The sequence below is a fragment of the Erinaceus europaeus genome, chromosome 13 (genome assembly GCF_950295315.1).
Source record: "Erinaceus europaeus chromosome 13, mEriEur2.1, whole genome shotgun sequence".
NCBI classification, from domain to species: Eukaryota; Metazoa; Chordata; class Mammalia; order Eulipotyphla; family Erinaceidae; genus Erinaceus; species Erinaceus europaeus.
In genome coordinates this window covers 47,470,233-47,490,786 of record NC_080174.1, presented here as the reverse complement: position 1 = coordinate 47,490,786, position 20,554 = coordinate 47,470,233, and the positions used below count along the sequence as shown (strand labels likewise).

At 41.0% G+C, this 20,554-nt stretch overlaps 1 protein-coding gene across 1 annotated transcript; it reads left to right on the top strand.

Annotated features, from left to right (window-relative positions):
• Positions 1 to 335: 335 nt before the first annotated feature.
• On the top strand, positions 336 to 18,350 carry PTP4A2 (protein tyrosine phosphatase 4A2). The gene is made up of 5 exons (XM_007534173.3): positions 336 to 480; positions 4,596 to 4,688; positions 9,692 to 9,822; positions 14,055 to 14,129; positions 15,865 to 18,350. The coding sequence occupies exons 1-5, from the start codon at positions 385 to 387 to the stop codon at positions 15,971 to 15,973; spliced, it is 504 nt and encodes a 167-aa protein (XP_007534235.1). The 5' UTR covers positions 336 to 384; the 3' UTR covers positions 15,974 to 18,350.
• The last annotated feature ends 2,204 nt before the right edge of the window (positions 18,351 to 20,554 follow it).

Sequence of the window (20,554 nt, the reverse complement as noted above, 5' to 3'; positions counted from 1 at the left end):
CCAGTAAAATTAAGCATCAAGTTAATAAAAGTGGAAAGTGACCTACACTTTTAACTTGTCTCACTAGTGCCTAAATGTAGTAAAGGCTGCCTAAGTTTTGTATGTAGTTGGATTTTTTTGGAGTCCGAAGGTATCCATCTGCAGACATTGAGGCCCAAGTTGAATTTGGATTCAAGTGGATTCTGAATACTTCTGCTTATCTTGAAGAAGCTTTTTAAGGAATAAACAAGTTGAATAGAGAAAACACTGATCGATAATAGGCATTTAGAGGTCTTTTTAATGTTTTCTGCTGTGAAACATTTCAAGATTTATTGATTTTTTTTAAAATTTTTTATTTTCCCCATCACATTCACACACGCACGCTCACACTTTTTATTTGCCATAATGAACCGTCCAGCCCCTGTGGAGATCTCCTACGAGAACATGCGCTTTCTGATAACTCACAACCCTACCAATGCTACCCTCAACAAGTTCACAGAGGTAAGATGGTAGGGTTTATGTTTTACTGATTTTTAGATATGATCCCATTAAAAGCTAACACCATTAATGTATTGCACCAAAGTAAAAGACTCTGGGGTGGTGGGAGGAGTATTTGCGTCCTGGAACACTGGCAAAGGAGGACCTAGCGGGGGCTGAATTGTTGGGGTTTTTTTTTTTGAATTTTTTTTCTAATTTTTTCTATATTCCCTTTTGTTGTCCTTGTTGTTTTATTGTTGTAGTTACTATTGATGTCATTGTTGTTGGATAGGACAGAGAAATGGAGAGAGGAGGGGGAGAGAAAGATAGACATCTGCAGACCTGCTTCACCACCTGTGAAGTGACTCCCCTGCAGGTGGGGAGCCGGGGGCTGGAACCAGGATCCTTATGCCAGTCCTTGCGCTTTGTGCCACCTGCGCTTAACCCGCTGCGCTACTGCCTGACTCCAGGGGGCTGAATTGTTATGTGGAAAACTGACAAAAGTCACACATGCACAAACTACTGTATTTTACTATTGACTATCAACCATTAATTCCCCCCAGTAAAGAAAAAAAGAAAAAAAAAGCTAACACCATTATAAAGAAATTGCATATGCCTGGGGGCCAGGCAGTGGCATACCTGGTTAAGCATTCACATTACAGTGCACAAGTACCCAGGTTCAAGATTCATGGTCCCCACCTGCAGGAGGGAAGCTTCACGAATGGTGAAGCAAGGCTGCAGGAGTCTCTCCCTTCCCCCTTCCATCCCCACCTCTTCTCCCTACCCCTCCCCCCTCATTTTCTCTGTCTCTACCCAAAAATAAATAAATTAAAACAATTTAAAAAAAATTCTGTGATTGGATGGATATCTGACCACTCTTGTGAATTTGGTTAAATTAGTTATAGCAGATTTTCATTCTCTCTCTTCTTTCTCCCCCTTCTCTTTCTTTTTCTTTCTTTCTTTCAAGATTTTTTATTATCTTTATTTATTTATTAGACAGAGATATTCAGAAATGGAGAGGTGAGAGAGGGACAGAGAGACACCTGAAGTCCTGCTTCACCACTCCTGAAGCTTCCCCCCTGTAGGTGGGGACCATGGGTCGAACCAGGGTCCTTGTGTTCTGTATTGTGTGCGCTCAACCAGGTGCGCCACCACCTGGCCCCTTTTTCCTTTTTTTAAAATTCGTTTTTTTTTAAGGTTTTTTTTTTTTTTTTTTTTAAATCTTTATTTGATAGAGACAGCCAGAAATCGGGAAGGAAGGGAGAGAGATCAAGAGGGAGAGAGAGAGAGAGGAACCTGCAGCACAGCTTCATCACTCGCAAAGCTTTCCCCTACAGGTGGGGACTGGGACTCGAACCTGGGTCCTTGCACATTGTAACGTGCACTTAACCAGGTATGCCATCACCTGGCCCACTTCTTTTATTTTTTTCTACCAGAGCATTGTTCAGTTCTGGTTTATGGTGGTGCTGGGGATTGAGCCTGCAACTTTGTAGCCTCAGGCATGGCTCTTTCTCTCTCTGTATGTATGTATATACATATATTCATGAATATAGGTGGAGAGAGAAAAAACCAGACATCACTGGTACATGTGCTGCTGGGGATTGAGCTTAGGACCTCAAGCTTGAGAGTCCAAATGCTTTATCCACTGTGCCACCTCCTGGACCACTCTTTCTTCTTTTAAAAAATTACTTGTTATTGGATAAAGACAGAGAAATTGAGAGGGTTGGGGAAGGTAAAGAAAGAGAGAGACAGATACCTGTGGCCCTGCTTTACCACTTGTGAAGCTTTCCCTCATAGGTGGGGACCAGAGGCTTGAACCCAGGTCTTTGCACACTATAATGTGTGCACGTAACCAGGTACACCACTGCCTGGCCTCTCTTTTTTAAACCAGAATATTGATCAGCTCTAGCTTGTGGTAGGGCTGGGGATTTAACCTGGGACCTTAGAGTCTAAGGTGTGTTAAGTCTTTTGGTAAAACCATTATGCTGTTTTGCCAGCCCACAATAGCATTTTTTTCTTTATTATTACTTTTATTGCCTCCAGGGTTATTGCTGGGGCTCGGTGCCTGCACCACGAATCCACTGTTCCTAGAGACCATTTTTCCCCCGTTTTGGGCCCTTGTTTTATTATTGTTGTGGTTATTATTGTTGTTGTTGCTGTCGTTGGATAGGACAGAGAAATCAAGAGAAGAGGGGAGGCAGAGGGGGAGAGAGAAAGACACCTGCAGACCTGCTTCACCACCTCTGAAGTGACTCCCCTGCAGGTGGGGAGTCGGGGGCTCGAACCGGGATCCTTACGTTGGTCCTTCTGCTTCGCACCATGTGGTGTGCTTAACCCACTGCGCTACCGCCCAGCTTCCCTTCATTATTTTATTTTTTTTTAATTTTATTTTGGATAGAGACAGAAACTGAGAGGGAAAGGTTGGGGGAGACATAGAGACATCTGCAGCACTGCTTCACTGCTGTTCATGAAGCTATAGGTTGGGACCAGGGATTTGAACCCATGTCCTTATGCATGGTAATATGTGTGCTCTACCTGGCCCCTACAGCAAATCTCTAAAGGAAACATTTCTGTGTGTCAGGCAGTAGTACACCTGGTAGAGTGCACACATTTTAGCAAGAGCCCTGGTTCAAACCCCTCAGCCCCCTTGCAGGGGAAACTTTACAAGTGGTGAAGCAGTGCTCTGTATTTTTCTCCCTGTCCATCTCCTCTTCCTTCTGTTTCTCACTGTCCTTCCTATCAATGAAAAAAAGCTGCCAGTAGAGGTGGATCTGTGGTGCAGGTGCTGAGCTTAGGCAACAAAAATGGGGGGGAGTTATGAAATTTTGGGGAGACCCTATAGGTTATCTAGCTTTTTCTTTTTTGGGGGGGTTTACTATTTTTATTTATTACTGGCTAGAGACAGAGAAATTGAGAAATGGGGAGGAGACCGGGGGAGTGACAGAGAGACACCTGCAGACTTACTTCACCACTTGTGAAGCTTTCCCCTGGGGCTTGAACCTGTGTCTTTGTGCACTATGTGTGTGCTTAACCAGGTGCGCCACTGCCTGGTCCCTCTAGCTTTTTCTTACGTCTTTTCAACTTGGTTAGCAGTTCCTGTGTCATAATGTTAATATTAAAATTGATGTGTAATGAATATTTAGTATTTAGCCTTACACTAGTTTTAAGTATTATGTCATTCACTCCTCACAGTAAACTTATAAAGAAAGTATGGGTAGCATTATTTATCTCTGTTATAGTTGAGTATGATAATCATAGTTACTTAATATGTTACTTGAAGACATTTTGGATGTCTCTGACATCAAAACCCACTCTAGACATTTTTTTCTCTGCCTGTACATATGTATTAATCATATGTATATATCACCATGCTGTATATTTAAAAAGAATTGTACCTTTTAGTATTATTTTAGTAATTGTCGTCATATTCAGCTGTTTGGAAGGGCCACACTTTCTGTAACCGGTTCTGTGGTTTGGGCCATTAATGGTTTGGGCCATTATTGGTTCCTCGTTCACCATTTCAAATAGCCTGTGCTGAACATGCTGATAGCTAAGTTGCTGTGCATTTCTTAAATAAATTTGCCAGCATAAATTCTCAGAAGTAGGGGGCCAGGCAGTGGTGCACTGGGTTGAGTGCAGCTTATCATGTGCGAGAAGCTGGGTTTGAGCCCCAGTGATAACCCTGATAGCAACTAAAAATAATTAAAGGGGGAGGAAGAGAACTATGTCATTATGACACATGCAGTATCAGGGATCAAACTCAGGATCTCATGCTACCTGGTCTGTACTTACAAAAATTTAAAGATTTATTTAGTTATTTTTTTGAGAGAGAGACCAGAGCACTGCTTGGTGTGTACTGGAGATTAAACTTGGACCCGACACATGCAAGGCATGTGTTTTACTTGCTGAACTACTTTTCCAGATGATTCAAGTTTTTATATTATGCTACCAAACTGCCCTTGATAAAAGTGAGTCTTGTCTCCACTGAAAGTATGCACATCCATTATGTTACCACAATGAAAATGATTTTTATCTTGGTCTAAGAATGATGTCTCATAACCTTTTATTTACAATAGTGCATTCTTAAACCATTGCAGATTCTAAAAGCAGATCTCTTAAATTTGTGTTTTTCTTTAAAGGAACTTAAGAAGTATGGAGTAACAACTTTGGTTCGAGTTTGTGATGCTACATATGATAAAGCTCCAGTTGAAAAAGAAGGAATCCATGTTCTAGTGAGTGTGTAGTAAACTCCTTTGGCTTGCCAAGCTTTTTTGTTTTTGTTTTTATATGTGTGACCTCGAAGTCTATACATGAATATTTTCTTAAAAAATTATTTATTAATCATTGGGGTGGGGTAGGAGAGAAGAGAATCAGAATGTCACTCTGGCACATATAGTACCAGGGATCAAACTTGGGACCTTATGCTTGAGAGTCTAATGCTTTTATCCATTATACGAGTTGGTATGCCACGAAGAATGCTTCAGCAGGGGCCAGGTAGTGGCGCATATGGTTGAGCAGACACGTTACAATGTTCAAGCTCTTGATCCTCACCTGTTGGGGGAAAACTTCATAAGAGGTGAAGCAGTGCAGCTGGTGTCCTTCTCCCCCCCCATTCCTCTCAATTTCTGTCTCTTATTCAATAAATAAATGAAATATGACAAAAAGTAGGAAAAAAAGAATATTTTCAACAGATCAAAAGCAGAATTTAGTACACTTGACTCATGAGATGATGCAGCACATGGAGTCCTGGACTTGAAAATATAAGGTCCTGAGTTTGGGGGTTGGGCGGTAGCACAGCGGGTTAAACACGTGGTGCGAAGCACAAGGACCAGCTCAAGGATCCTGGTTTGAGCCCCTGAGTCCCCACCTGCAGGTGGTCTCTTCACTAGTGGTGAAGGAGGTCAGCAGGTGTCTATCTTTCTTTTTTCTTTCTGTCTTCCCCATCTCCATTTCTCTCTGTCCTATCCAACAACGACATCAATAACAACAATAATAACCACAATGATAGAAAACAAAAACAAACAAACAAACAAAAAACCAAGGGCAACAAAAGGGGGAAAAAGTAGCCTCCAGGAGCAGTGGATTTGTGGTGCAGGCATCAAGCCCCAGCAACAACCCTGGAGGCAAAATAAACAAGTAAATAAATCCTGAGTTTTATTCTTGGCATTGGATATACTGTAGTGATGCTCTGGTTCTCTCATTCTCTCTTCCTCCTCTCATGAATAAAAAATAAAATAGGTCGGGCGGTAGCGCAGTGGGTTAAGCGCATGTGGCGTAAAGCGCAAGGATGGGCGTAAGGATCCTGGTTTGAGCCCTCAACTCCCCACTTGCAGGGGAGTCGTTTCGCAGGCGGTGAAGCAAGTCTGCAGGTATCTTTCTCCTCCTCTCTGTCTCCCCCTTCTCTCTCCATTTCTCTCTGTCCTCTCCAACTATGACATCAATAACAACAACAATAACTACAACAATAATAATAAACAAGGGCAACAAAAGGGAAAATAATAAAGAAATAAAATAGGTAGGGGTAGATAGCATAGTGGTTATACAAATAGACTAGTGCCTGAGCCTCCAAAGTCTCAGGTTCAATCCCCTGTACCACCATAAGCCAGAGCTGAGCAGTATTCTGGTATTTCTCTGTTTCTCTCTCTCTGCATCTCTCTGAAAAATAAAATAAATAAAATATTTTTTAAAAATAGATGGTACATTAGTTCAAGAATAACATTACAAATTTTTTTTAGATTTATTTATTCCCTTTTGTTGCCCTTGTTTTATTGTTGTTGGATTGTTATGTCAGTCCTTGTGCTTCATGCCACATTCACTTAACCCGCTGCACTATCACCCGACCCCCCATGTGTGTATTTATTTTAATGAAAGAGAGATACAGATAGAGTGAGAGACCAGAGCACTGATCAGCTCTGGCTTTAGGTGGTTCTGGGATGAGCCTGGCATGAGTCTATTATATAAATCCACTAAACTTAATTTTGTGTGAGAGGAAAACATTACTTTGGTATATGTGGTGATGAGGGCCTTACTCGCACATCTAAGTCCTCATATACACGCATGGAGCAGCTTGACTTGAAACCACTGCCCTGGAATTTCATTAGGTGAAAAGGGTATGCAGTACTTTTATCAGAAGGATTATTCCCCAAACAACATCCCAGAAGCCCTTCACCAGTAGTCTTGCAAATTAATTAGAGGTACTGGAAAAAATAGAGATATGCTATCTCCCAAGCCCACACAACTGTGCAAAGAGACTCATACTTGGGCCTCCAGAGGTCCTAGGTTTAATCCCCAGCATCACCATTAACTGGAGTTGAGAAGTGCTGTGCTGTTGGGGGGAGAGGGGAGAAGAGAGAGAAGATGGATAGATATTAGTGGTTTCAACCATGCCAGTTTGAAGGTTATTACTTTATTGATTTTTTTATAGTAACTGCTTCTATGAGTAAGTAAAGCATATTTTGCATTATTAACTAGGTATAATCTCTTGACTAAGGTACTTACTGTTTTATTGCTATTTACAGTTAAACTCTAGTGACATTTATAGTGATAGCACTTTAATTATAGGGTATAGTTGGAAAATCAAACACAATGTACTGTCATGGCTAATGGGCTACATGAAGGGTTCTAGTGGTGCCAATAATGGATATAGAATAAATTTAGTGCTCTGTCACTCCCCCCCCCACCCCTGTGTTAAAAATGTTCATTTCAGAATGATTAAAATGGGCAACCCCCCAAAAAAAAAAAAAAGGTCCCCAGTGTTTTTGCATTTCTTTCTTTGGAGCTAGGTGGGAGGTGGGGTATTTAAAATAATGAGCTTCCCCATTTCTCAGTCTTCAAAGCTGAGATGTATTGGTTTTTTAGAACCTCTTGCTAGGTAGTTAGGGAAATAAACCCTGCCTATGTTGTGAATACACATGTGGTCAGTCTTAGTTGGAAAGCAACCTAAATTGGTCATTAGAGCTGCTGCCTGACCGAGCACAAAGGATCAGGTTCATGTCCCAGCACCAAATGGGATCATCACAACAGAGGGAAGCTCTGAAGATGGTGGAATGGTGAAGTGTTGTGGTCTCCTCTCTCCCTTCCCATTCTCACTGCCTACATTTGAAATAAAAAAGAATGAAGAACTTGGCCTGGGAATGATAAATTAGAACATGTTGCCACATAGACACACACAGAGAAAGGACTACTTGAGACAGTAGGATAGCCTCCAGTTGTTCAGACCCTATCATGTAGCACTGTACTTGTCAAATGGAAAAAGTATGATATAGCTAGAACTTAAAATTGCTGACTGGGGTTGGGGTTGGGGCTGGAACATAGCTCACCTGGTAGAGTGCATACTTTGCCCTATGTAAGGACCTGAATTTGAGCTTTCAGGCACTGTGCACAGGGGAAACTTTACCAGTGGTAGAGTAGTGCTATAGTATGTCTCCCTCTTTGTTTCTTGCTCTTTATATGAAAACACACACACACACACACACACACACACACACACACACTTGTTGGGAGCGGTGAAATTGCACAGGCATCAAGCCCCAGTGACACCTTAGTGGGAGAAATACAATTTCTTTTTTTTTTTTAATATTGAGTTTTTATTTTAATATTTATTTATTTATTCCCTTTTGTTGCCCTTGTTGTTTTCTTGTTGTAGTTATTGTTATTGATGTCTCTGTAGGACAGAGAGAAATGGAGAGAGGAGGGGAAGACAGAAAGGGAGAGAAAAAGATAGATACCTGCAGACCTTCACTGCCTGTGAAGTGACTCCCCTGAAGGTGGGGAGCCGGAGCTGGAACCAGGATCCTTACACCGGTCCTTGTGCATCATGCCACGTGTGCTTAGCCTGCTGCGCTACCGCCCGACTCCCAGAAATACAATTTCTGCTTGACTTTTTAATATATACATAGTTGGAAAGGAGGTAGTGTGTTTCTGCTTAGATTTGCTGTTGGGGATTTCTTAGCCTTTGAGAATGTGTTATATAACACATTCCCGGTGCCATTTTTTTTCTTTCATTCTTACTGCATAGGAAAAAGAGAAATCGAGAGAGGAGGGGAGATAGGGAGAGAGAAAGAGAAGCTTGCAGACCTGCTTCACTGCTTGTGAAGTGTCTCCCTGCTGATGGGTAGCTCGGGGTTGAACCCAATCCTTACACAGGTCCTTGCCCTTAGTACTGTGTGCACTTAACTAGGTGCACCACTACCCGGCTTCCTATTCAGATGACTCTTAAAAAAAAATTTTTTTTTAAACTTTAATTCACTTGACAGGTTAGAGAGAAATTGAGAGCAGAGTGAGAGAGAGATAGATAACTGCAGCAGAGTTTCACTGCTCATGAAGCTTTCTCCCTGCAGGGTGAGGTCATTTAACCAGGTGCACCACTGCCTGCCCCCTTGATCACTTTTTTTTTTTTTTAACAAGCACTATTCAGCTCTAGTTTATGGTGGTGCGGGGGATTGAATGTGGGACTTTGGAGTCTCAGGTATGAATCTCTTTGCATAACCATTATGCTGTCTACCCCTGCCCAGATAATCACTCTTTTTTTTCCCCCCCTAAACCAGAGCACTGCTCAGCTCTGGCTGGTGGTGGTACAGGGGGTTGAACCTGGGATTTTGGAGCTTCAGGCATGAGAGTCTCTTTGCATAACCATTATGATATCTACCCCTGCCCAGATGATCACTCTTATAAGAGATTTCTGAGTGGTCCGGGAGGTAGCGCAGTGGATAAAGCATTGGACTCTCAAGCATGAGGTCTTGAGTTCGGTCCCTGGCAGGACATGTACCAGAGTGATGTCTCGTTCTTTCTCTCCTATCTTTCTCATCAATCAATAAATAAAATCTTAAAAAAAAAAAGATTTCTGAGATAAATTAGCCCAATATTGATTGTACTTCACTGAGAAGACAAAATCACCTTGGGTCACTTTTAAGCAGTTACCTACCAGGTTGTGTTATTAAGAATAAGTATATGTAATGTGGTCCAGGAGGTGGCACAATGGATAAAGCATTGGACTCTCAAGCATGAGGCCCATAGTTCAGTCCTTGGCACCACATGTACCAGAGTGATGTCTGGTGTTCTCGTTACCCCCCCCCCCCCCATCTTTCTCATGAGCTCATGAATAAATAAATAAAATCTTTATATAAAAAAGTATATGTAGTAAGTTTGGCTCAGTTGGGCCTTGCCTGTATATTATATAGTTATAGCCTTATTCTGGAGAAAACATCAATTTAATGTAAAAATATTTTCTTTCTAGGATTGGCCCTTTGATGATGGAGCACCACCCCCTAATCAGATAGTTGATGATTGGCTAAACCTATTAAAAACTAAGTTTCGTGAAGAGCCAGGTTGTTGTGTGGCAGTGCATTGTGTTGCAGGGTTAGGAAGGTAAGTCCGTCCCCTCCTCCCCTCCCCTCCCCCCTAGTTTATGGTGGTAGTGGTGGTGGTGGTGGGGAATTGAACCAGAGCCTCAGGCATGAGAGTTTCTTTGCATAACCATTATGCTAGCTAATGTTTATTATTATGCCTAAGTAAACTAGTTGAAAGTTATACTTTGTTGAAATATGCATTTATTTTATTAAATTGTCTCAAAGGAAATGAGAGCCAAAAGCTGATGTAATGATTTATTAAAATATCTTTCTGTGTGTTTCATTGGTCATCTGATTCATTGATTATTTGATCTTTTTTCTTTAAAAAAATATATATATGTGTGTATATGTATATGTGTGTGTGTATATATATATATATCTATCTGGGGGGGACCAAGTTAATAAGTACATAGTATGAAAAGCTGGAACTGGCACAAGGATCCCGGTTCGAGCCTATGGCTCCCCACTTGCAGGGGGGTTCCTTCACAGTTGAGCAGGCCTGCAGGTGTCTATCTTTCTCTCTTTCTCTCTTCCCCATCTCTCTCAATTTTTCTGTCTTATCCACCAATAACAATAGCAGCAGCAGCAACAACACAACAAATGGAAAAAATGGCCGCCAGGAGCAATGGATTCGTAGTACAGGCACTGAGCCCCAGTGATAACCCTGGAGGAGGGGGGAAATCACCTTTTTTTTTTTTTTCCTCATGAGATACAGAGAGAAAGATCAGAGCATTGCTCAACTCTGGTTTAGGTGATGCTGGGGATTGAACATGGGACCTCAGAGCCTCAGGCATGAAAAAGTCTTATATAACTATTATACTATCTCCCCAGATCCTTATTATTTTATTTTATTTAAAATATTACATATCCAAGTGGGGGTAGATAGCATACTGGTTATGCAAAGAGACTTTCATGCTTGAAGCTCCAAAGTCTCAGGTTCAGTCCCTTATACTTCCATAAGCCAGAGCTGAGTAGTGCTCTAGTATAATATATATATATATATAATTTTTTGATAGGACAGAGAAATGAGAGGTGAAGGGGAGTTAGGGAGAGACACCTGCAGCATTACTTCACTACTTGTGGAACCTGTCATCCTCCACCCTCACCCCACCCCCCTTTTCTCCAGGTCCTGAGCCCTGGTCCTTGCAAATAGTAATGTGTGCACTCAGCCTGGTGTGCTATCACCTGGACCCCCTGATTATTACTTGATTTTTAAAATTATTTAACTGACTTATTTTGATTCCACTGCAGTTGTCACTGGAACTTACATGACAAATTCACATTCCTGGTGTCCAGTCCCCCCACCCCCTTTTGATAGAACAGAGATATTGGAGATGGAGGAAGGGGTGAGAGATAATGAGAGACACACTTACATACTTGCTTCACTTCTCAAGAAGCTTCCACCTGCTGGTGGGGAGGGGGGTAGGGCTTGAACTTGAGTTCTTGTACACAGTAACATACATTCTGTGTGCATCACTTTCTGTTCCTGGTTATCTAATTTTAATTTTAGATTTAGTGTTTGATGATTCAGAAGTTGTTTTGAAGCTGATATAATGAAATTGTCTTTGAAGTAAAGTAGTCTTAATTCAGTGTATTTTCTTGTTTCTCCTTTTTATTTTATATTTATTCGCTTTTGTTGCCCTTGTTTTATTATAGTAATTATTGATGTTATTGTTGTTGGATAGGACAGAGAGAAATGGAGAGAGGAGGGCAAGACAGAGGGAGAGAGAAAGAGAAACACCTGCAGACCTGCTTCACCACCTGTGAAGCAACTCCCCTGCAGGTGGGGAGCCGGCAGCTCGAACCAGGATCCTTATGCCGGTCCTCGCTCTTTGCGCCACCTGCGCTTAACCTGCTGCACTACCGCCTGACTCCCTTGTTTCTCCTTTTCAAATAATCCAATGTTAAGGTCTTTGAAAAAGTTTAGATTTTGAATAATCCTTGCATATTTAATTTTGTGTTGGTTGGTCCCAGAGGTGGCACAGTGGATAAAGCATTGCGCTTTCAAGCATGAGTTTCTAAGTTCAGTCCCCACAGCACACATACCAGAGTGATGTCTGATTCTCTCTCTTCTCTTTCTTTCTTTCTTTTTTTTTATTTATTTCTTTATTGGGGAATTAATGTTTTACATTCAACAGTAAATACAATAGTTTGTACATGCATAACATTCCCCAGTTTCCCATTCAACAATACAACCCCCACTATGTCATTTATCATCCTTCATGGACCTGTATTCTCCCCACCCACCCACCCACTCCCACTCCAGAGTCTTTTACTTTGGTGTAATATGCCAATTACATTTCAGGTTCTACTTGTGTTTTCATTTCTGATCTTGTTTTTCAACTTCTGCCTGAGAGTGAGATCATCCCATATTCATCTTTCTGTTTCTGACTTATTTCACCTAATATGAATTTTTCAAGGTCCATCCAAGATCGGCTGAAAATAGTGAAGTCACCATTTTTTACAGCTGAGTAGTATTCCATTGTGTATATAGACCACAACTTGCTCAGCCACTCATCTGTTGTTGGACACCTGGGTTGCTTCCAGGTTTTGGCTATTACAAATTGTGCTGCCAAGAACATATGCGTACACAGATCTTTTTGGATGAATGTGTTGGGTTCCTTAGGATATATCCCTAGGAGAGGAATTGCAGGGTCATAGGGTAGGTCCATTTCTAGCCTTCTGAGAGTTCTCCAGACTGTTATCCACAGAGGTTGGACCAGATGACATTCCCACCAGCAGTGTAGGAAGGTTCCTTTGACCCCACACCCTCTCCAGCATTTGCTGCTGTAAATGCTTTTCTGATGTATGACATCCTTTGTATGACATTCTCACAGGAGTGAAGTGGTATCTCATTGTCTTGATTTGCATTTCTCTGACAATCAGAGACTTCGAGCATTTTTTCATGTGTTTCTCAGCCTTTTGGATCTCTTCTGTGGTGAATATTCTGTCCCAAGTCCTCCCCCCATTTTTTGGATGGGGTTATTTGTTGTCTTGTTGAGTCTGGCAAGCTCTTTATATATGTTGCTTATTAAACTCTTTTTTTTTTTTCCTTTTTTAAAAAAATATTTATTCCCTTTTGTTGCCATTGTTTTTTTTTTTTAAATAATTTATTTCTTTATTGGGGAATTAATGCTTTACATTCAACAGTAAATACAATAGTTTGTACATGCGTAACATTCCCCAGATTCCCATTTAACAATACAACCCCCACTGTGTCATTCATCATCTTTCATGGACCTGTATTCTCCCCACCCACCCACCCCAGAGTCTTTTACTTTGGTGTAATACTCCAGCTTATTAAACTCTTATCTGATGTATGGCATGTAAAGATCTCCCATTCTGTGAGGGGTCTCTTGGTTTGGGTAGTGGTTTCTTTTGCTGTGAAGAAGCTTTTTAATTTGATGTAGTCCCATAGGTTTATACTTGCCTTAGTCTTCTTTGTGATTGGATTCGTTTCATTGAAAATGTCTTTAAAATTTATGCAGAAAAGAGTTCTGCCAATATTTTCCTCTAAGTATTTGATAGTTTGTGGTCTAACATGCAAGTCCTTGATCCACTTGGAATTTACTTTTGTATTTGGTGAAATACAGTGATTCAGTTTCATTCTTCTGCATGTTTCAACCCATTGTTTCCAACACCATTTGTTGAAGAGACTCTGCTTTCCCCATTGAATAGTCTGGGCCCCTTTGTCAAAGATTAGATGTCCATAGGTGTGAAGCCTCTCTTCTCTTTCTATAGGAAGATGATAAACAAGATTTGCATTTTCCTAACATTTAACTCTTTTTTTTAACTTTGATTTTTAAAATATATATATTTATTTATTATTGGATAGAGGCAGAGAAAAATTGAGAGAGGAGGAGGAGATAGAAAGGAAGAGAGACAAACACCTGCAGCCGAGCTTCACCACTCATGAAACTTTCCCCTGCAGGTGGGGACCAGGGGCTTGAACCTGGGTTGTTGCACACTATAATGTGAGTGCTTAGCCAGATGTGCTACCACCTGGCCCCCATAACATGTTTAACAAATTTACAAGTGAAGGGGGCTGGGTGGTGGTGCACCTGGCTGAGCACACATTATGGTGATTGAGGACCTGGTTTAAGCTCTGGTGAAGCAGTGTGTTGCAGTTGTCTCTCTCTCTCTCTCTCTCTTCCCCCACCCCCATCTCCCCTTTCTCAACTTTCTTCTTATCTCTATCCAAAATAAACAGTAAAATAAATAAAATACTTACAAGTGGATTTCTCTCTGTAGGGCACCTGTGCTGGTTGCACTTGCTTTGATTGAATGTGGAATGAAGTATGAAGATGCAGTTCAATTTATAAGACAGTGAGTATAAAGTTGTATGTTTTTAAGCAAATAAAGCACGTTCATACAAGAGGGTTAATTGTGGAAAATATTGTAAAATACTGTTTGGTTGAATTATAAAAAAAGGGGGGTGGGGGCCTGGGCGGTGGTTTGCCTGGTGCACATATTACAATGCTCAAGGACCCAGGTTCAAGCCTCCAGTCCCCACCTGTGGCAGGGGAAAAGCTTCACAAGTGGTGAAGTAGTGCTGCAGCTGTATCCGCCCCCCCAGTTTCTCTCTCCCCCCCCTTCCCTTTCCATTTCACAAATGGAGATAAATTTATTAATCTCTATCGATAAAAATAAAGAAATAAATATTTTTAAAATATATTAAAAAGAGCAAGTGATAGATTCACAATTATTACAATTAGCTTCCAGATGGAAATATTTTCCAAATTAGGTGACAGATTTGGACATTGAAGAATGTATCCAGTATGTCATTTGAATATCTTGGAATCTTTAAAATGAACAACTGGGTGACAGGCCCTCATTGATCTACTTTCTTGTTTAATGGATATCCAGCATACTTTCCAAATCAGTTTTATAGCCAAGGTAAAAAAAGATAAAGGAGAATCTATAGTTGCTTCCCTAGAGGAGTGGTTACTACATACTGTGCTTAATTGGGAGTAGGAATATAGCTTCAGTACAGCAACCCTTTATACCTGAGGCACCACCATAAGTGAGAACTAAGAAATGCTCTGGTTAAAAAAAAAAATAAAAAATTAAGTGACTTATTCAGCACAAAATTAAAATGCTTTGCACCAAAGTAAAAGACTCGGGTGGCTGGGTGGGGAGAATACAGGTCTAAGAAGGATGACAGAGGACCTAGTGGGGGTTGTATTGTTATATAGGAAACCGGGGAATGTTATACATGTGCAAACTATTGTATTTACTGTTGAATGTGAAATATTAATTCCCCAATAAAGAAATTAAAAAAAAATTAAAATGCTAGTGCCCAGAAAGAATCTTGGCGATAGTTTGGAATAATAGCCTGCAATTTTGTTCAGAGTTCTTTGGCAGTAATTGTCTTGTCCTTTTCCTTTTCACCTTTGTTAACAAACAAAATACTTTGACAAGGCATATAATGTATGGTGGTAGTTCTAGGAAGGTAATGTATTTCAAGGAATGCCATCTGTGCCTCCTGCTTCATCTAAATACTTGCTAATTCATCTCTAAATATTTCATTGCCACTTCTAATCTGAAGAATATTAATCTAATTGGGAAGAATATAGTAGATGCCTTTGGTAAAACCATCCTGATTTTTTGCAAATGATTAATATCTAATAAGGAACAGGAAAAAAAAAGTCTTAAAATTTTTTTTATTATCGTTTTATTATTGGATAGACACAGCCAGAAACAGAGGGAAGGGGGATAAGGAGAGAGACAGAGACACACCTGCAGCATTACTTCACCACTTATGAAGGTTTCCCCCTGCAGGTGGAGACCAGGGGCTTGAACCTGGGTCCTTGTGCACTATACTATGTGCACTCAACCAGGTGTGCCACCTCCTGGCCCCAAAAACTTTCCTTTCTAGGAAGGAATAGAAGATTCATGTATCAGTTCAGCTGTTTCATTTAGAAGTGCAATTGTATAGGAAATACACTAGTTTTCAGCTGTGTGAAATTAGCAAAATCTAACTACATAAAATGTATTTCAGTGAATCAGAGGGCTCTTTTTTCCCCCCACATGATAAAGTCTTCCGTTCTTGTATTTTCAGAAAAAGAAGGGGAGCGTTCAATTCCAAACAGCTGCTTTACCTGGAGAAATACCGACCTAAGATGCGATTGCGCTTCAGAGATACCAATGGGCATTGCTGTATTCAGTAGAAAGAAATCTAAACGAAGTCTGACTTGATTGTGGCATTTAGAGGGAACTCTTGCTACCTGGAAATGTGAATCTGGAAATTTAACTGTCATCAAAGTAGTGATGGATTCAGTACTCTTCAACCACTCTCCTAATAATTTGAAAAAAAAGCAGACCCAAAACAAAAACCAACAAAACAGAGAAGTCCCTCTCTGGCATGAATAAAATGTTTAAGAAAAGGAGAAACAAAAAAGAGATTAATTTAGTGGAGGATGACTTTGCTTCTAGTGTTGGAATTTGAATTTCTGCCAGGACTGAATTATTTCAAAGTCTCCCCCCCCCCCCCAAATTAGGTCTCTAAGGAAAACCAGCAGTACATTAGCCTGTGCAGAATCATCTGTTTGGGGAGCACAGTCTTCCATTATACTTGGCACATAGATCTCCCTGTTGGGGGGATTTCTTTCCCCCTTTTTTGGGGTAGGAGTGGTGGTAGAGAGGTGTATATTTTTTCTCTCCTTTCCCCTGATCCTTTTCTTCCTGATACAAGTGGTAGGCTATTGGAATAGGAGAAGTCTTTGTTTCTGTAGATGTGTGTGCAGTCGGGCAGCCTTAAGCCCAAAAGGGCACTTTTAGAAAAATAAATAAATAATAATAATAACAACAAAACACCAAAAAGAAATAAAAAAGCAGCAGTGGCATATATATTATATGGTCCAGGTTGTTTTTAGTTTTTATTGATGATGGGGTATTCATGTAGTTTTTTTTTTTTTTTTTCTTGAAAACTCTAGTCAACATTAGTCAAAGTAGCTAAAAGTCTTTGGTCTTTGCAAATTAGTGCGGGGAAATGGCATTTTAACAGGAAGCTCTTTTAATGAACTTGGCTGAAAGTTGAATCCTTCTTTTCCAACCAGTGAAGCTGAGTATTCCAGAGACTTGTATTTTCTGAGAGTGTAGCCATCACTCCATTTGCTAAAGGTGTGTCTAGGCAGAGGATTAGCACACTTTATACCTTGCAGAATTGTGGGCTTTTAGCATCACTCTGATTTTCTATCTGATGGTGTCAGAATGATGATAGTTTAATTTTTTTTTTTTTTTTTAATTTTAGGCCTTACTAGTATGCTGAGTTTTTGGAATGGTTAGAGGTGTAGCAACAAAACACAATTGGCTTTGAGAAATGCCTTTGATGGGTATTTAACAAACTGCCCCCTATATGTACAGTTCAGTTTAACCACTGATTGCCTTGTTCTTTTCCTACTAAGTTCTTTATGAGATTAAACAAATCACTGGTTCAAAACCAACAATGCCTAGTGAGTGTGTGTCCAAAGGCCATAACAGGATAAAAGAAAGCAACTCTCAAGAAGTAGCAAAGGGACTGCTTTGCTAGTGATGTATAGTATTCTTTGCTGGATTAGAAAGGCTGATCTAGAAAGGCTGTTTTTCTGTTCCTTGTGGAAAACAATTGTGGCTGGGCTGTGTTGACAGCAGGTTGAAGGATACCATCAGTGGCTCTTGCACATTTCATTTAGATATATTTAATAGTGCTCTGGTTTTTAAGGATTTGAGTAAAGATTTAGGGTTATCTTGTCCTGCTGGAATTTGCTGTGCAGAGCCTTAAACTTCCCATTTTGCTTGGATTAGTGAGACCAGTAGGAGTTGGACTAGGACCTTATCTCACACTGTTGTTACCTCAGACATTGGCTGGCTATGTGAACTGCCTTTTTCCTATGCCAGAGTTACTTTGATTTTTATTAAATGAAATTTCTGTAGATTCTCTCCCCCTACTCCAAAAGCAATGAAATAATGTTCTTTGAAATTGTTTCTAGGTTTTAAAGTGAAAAATGATGGTACTAAATTCTTCGTTTCAGAACTTGACACAGGCTCAGGATCAAAATGGCATATACCCACCAAGTTCAAATAGATGGTCTATTTGACTCCAAGAGTTTTGATCAATACCATGACCTTTCCCTTTAACATGATTTGATTGTGTGTGTGTGTGTGTGTGTGTGTGTGTGTGTGTGTGTGTGTGTGTGTGTGTGGCGGGGCAAGAGAGACTGTGTGTGTGTGTGTGTGTGTAGTGTGTGCATATGTGAATGCGGTGTCCACCAGTATCAGTGCCTGCCTGAGTTAGAAAAAGTACATTCCTGATTCTGTATGAGTAGGGCATATGAAACGTGAAGCATTAGCACTCATTTTGTTTTAAATTGCAGACTAATGTTATTCTCAGAACTGGATTTTCTCCCCTCAAAATTGTTTTTTTTTTTTTTTTTTGATATAATGAAGTATTGCTAGCTGAAGCCAGTTTGACATGGTGAGAGGTGTCAGACTGATGAAAGGTGTGCAGCCTGATTTAAAACCAAACCCTAACCCCCTTTAAAGAACAATAAAACATATTTTACATGCTCTTTGTCTATGCATTTATTCTTCACCCATGGGTTGTGCTTCATGTGTCCACAGAAAATTTGTTATCTCAAGGCCTGCAAGGAGGTGGAATAATTTACTTCAGGGATTTTAAAGAATTCATGCAGGGGCTGGGCGGTAGCACAGCGGGTTAAGCACACATGGCACAAAGCACAAGGACAGGCTTCAGGATCCCAGTTTGAGCCTCCGGCTCCGCACCTGTGGCGGGGGGAGGGGGGTTGCTTCACAAATGGTGGAGCAGGTCTGCAGGTGTCTTTCTCCCCAGCCCCCTCTGTCTTCCCCTCTTGATTTCTCTCTGTCCTATCCAACAACAACAAGGGCAACAAAACAGTTGCAGGCACCGTGCCAGCCCCATCAATAATCCTGGAGGCAAAAAAAAAGTTCATGCCACCCAGTTATTCAACAAGGGCCAACCACAGTTGAGATACATTTGGTAACTTCTGATGAGGTTCTTTGACAGCATCACAGGAATTTAGCATCGTGTCTCATCCCAAAGGATTTGGGTATACCGTAGGTCTTGCTGAAGCACTGCACTTTTACTTGAACCCTTCAAGACCAATGAGGAAGAAGATGCTTTATATATCATAGGATTGGGGGGAGGATTTCTTCTTAAGCCGAGATAAACATCTATTCAGATAACAAAACTTATGTAGTAAGAGGAATTGAGAGAAAAGTTGGAGAGGGGCCAGGCAGTAGTGCACCTAGTTAAACGCACACATTACAGTGTTTAAGGCCTAGGTTGAAGAAACTGGTTCTCGCCTGCAAGGGGAAAACTTCACAAGTGTTGAAGCAGGTCCACAGGTGTTTCTCTGTCTCTGCAACTCTTCTCTCCCCTCTCTCAATTTCTCTTTTTCTCTATCCAATAATAATAATAAAGACTTCTTTCTTTAAGAAAACGGAGATAGAGACCTACAGCACTGCTTCATCACTGGTATGGCTTCACCCCTATAAGTAGAGACTGGGGCTTGAACCTGGGTTCTTGTGCATGGTAACCTGGGCAGTCTACTGCCTGGCTCCCTACCTCTTGCTTTATTATATTTACCTGACTAAACTGTAAAGGGTGGGGGATAGATAGCATAATGGTTTACACAAAGAGACTCATGTCTGAGGCTCCAAAGTCCCAGGTTCAATCCCCCACACCACCATAAACCAGAGCTGAGCCGTGTCCTGTTTTTGTTTTTTTTAAGATAAATAACCATATCAGTATGCTACTTTATTTATATACATTCTTTTAACAACTACATGAGTTGTTACAGAGATTGAGTCTCTGTTGACTTAGAATTTTGCTGCCAGGGTTTTCACTGGGACTTTACATCTGCATGATTCCACTACTCCTTGCAGACTATTTTTAATTTTATTTTCTCTTTTTAGGTAGAAGTGGAGGGGGTTGGGGGGAGAAGTACCACAGACTACCTCACTACTCCAGAAACTCCCCTTTGCATGATGCTCAAACCAGGGTTTTGAACCTGGGTGTTTGTGGATGGTAAGGTGACTGGCCCCTTCATTCTCTGTTTAAGGAAGTCATGACCTGAAAATTTAGCACCATTTCCATATTTACTCTGTTTATGGCCTTTTTTTTTTTTTTTTTGCCTCCAGGGTTATTGCCGGGGCTCAGTGCCTGTACCACGAATCCACTGCTCCTGGAGACCATTTCCCCCCCTTTTGTTGCTCTTGTTTTTTATCATTGTTGTGGTTACTGTTGTTGGATAGGACAGAGAGAAATGGAAAGGGGGGGGAGAGAAAGACACCTTCAGACCTGCTTCACCACCTGTGAAGCGACTCCCCTGCAGGTGGGGAGCCGGGGGCTCGAACCAGGATCCTTACTCAGGTCCTTGTGCTTCGAGCCACTTCCGCCCAACCCGCTGCACTTCCGCCCAACTTCCTATGGCCTATATTTTTTAAATTCAGAAGTAGAAATAAAGCTGGATGGTGACTCACCTAGTAGAGTATAGCTGTTATGCTTGAGGACCTGGGTTCAAGCCTCTAGTCCCCACTTGTAGGGGGTGCTTCACAATTCTACAGGTGTCTCTCTCTGCCCCTGACCTAGGCCACCAGGAATTGTAAAGTCTTGCAGGCACTGAGCCCAGCAATAACCCTGATGGTCAAAATAAAGGGTAGAAATAAATACATTTCCTTAGGCTTTTACTGTACATTGATTGATGAACCTACATCTGTGCTTGTATGCC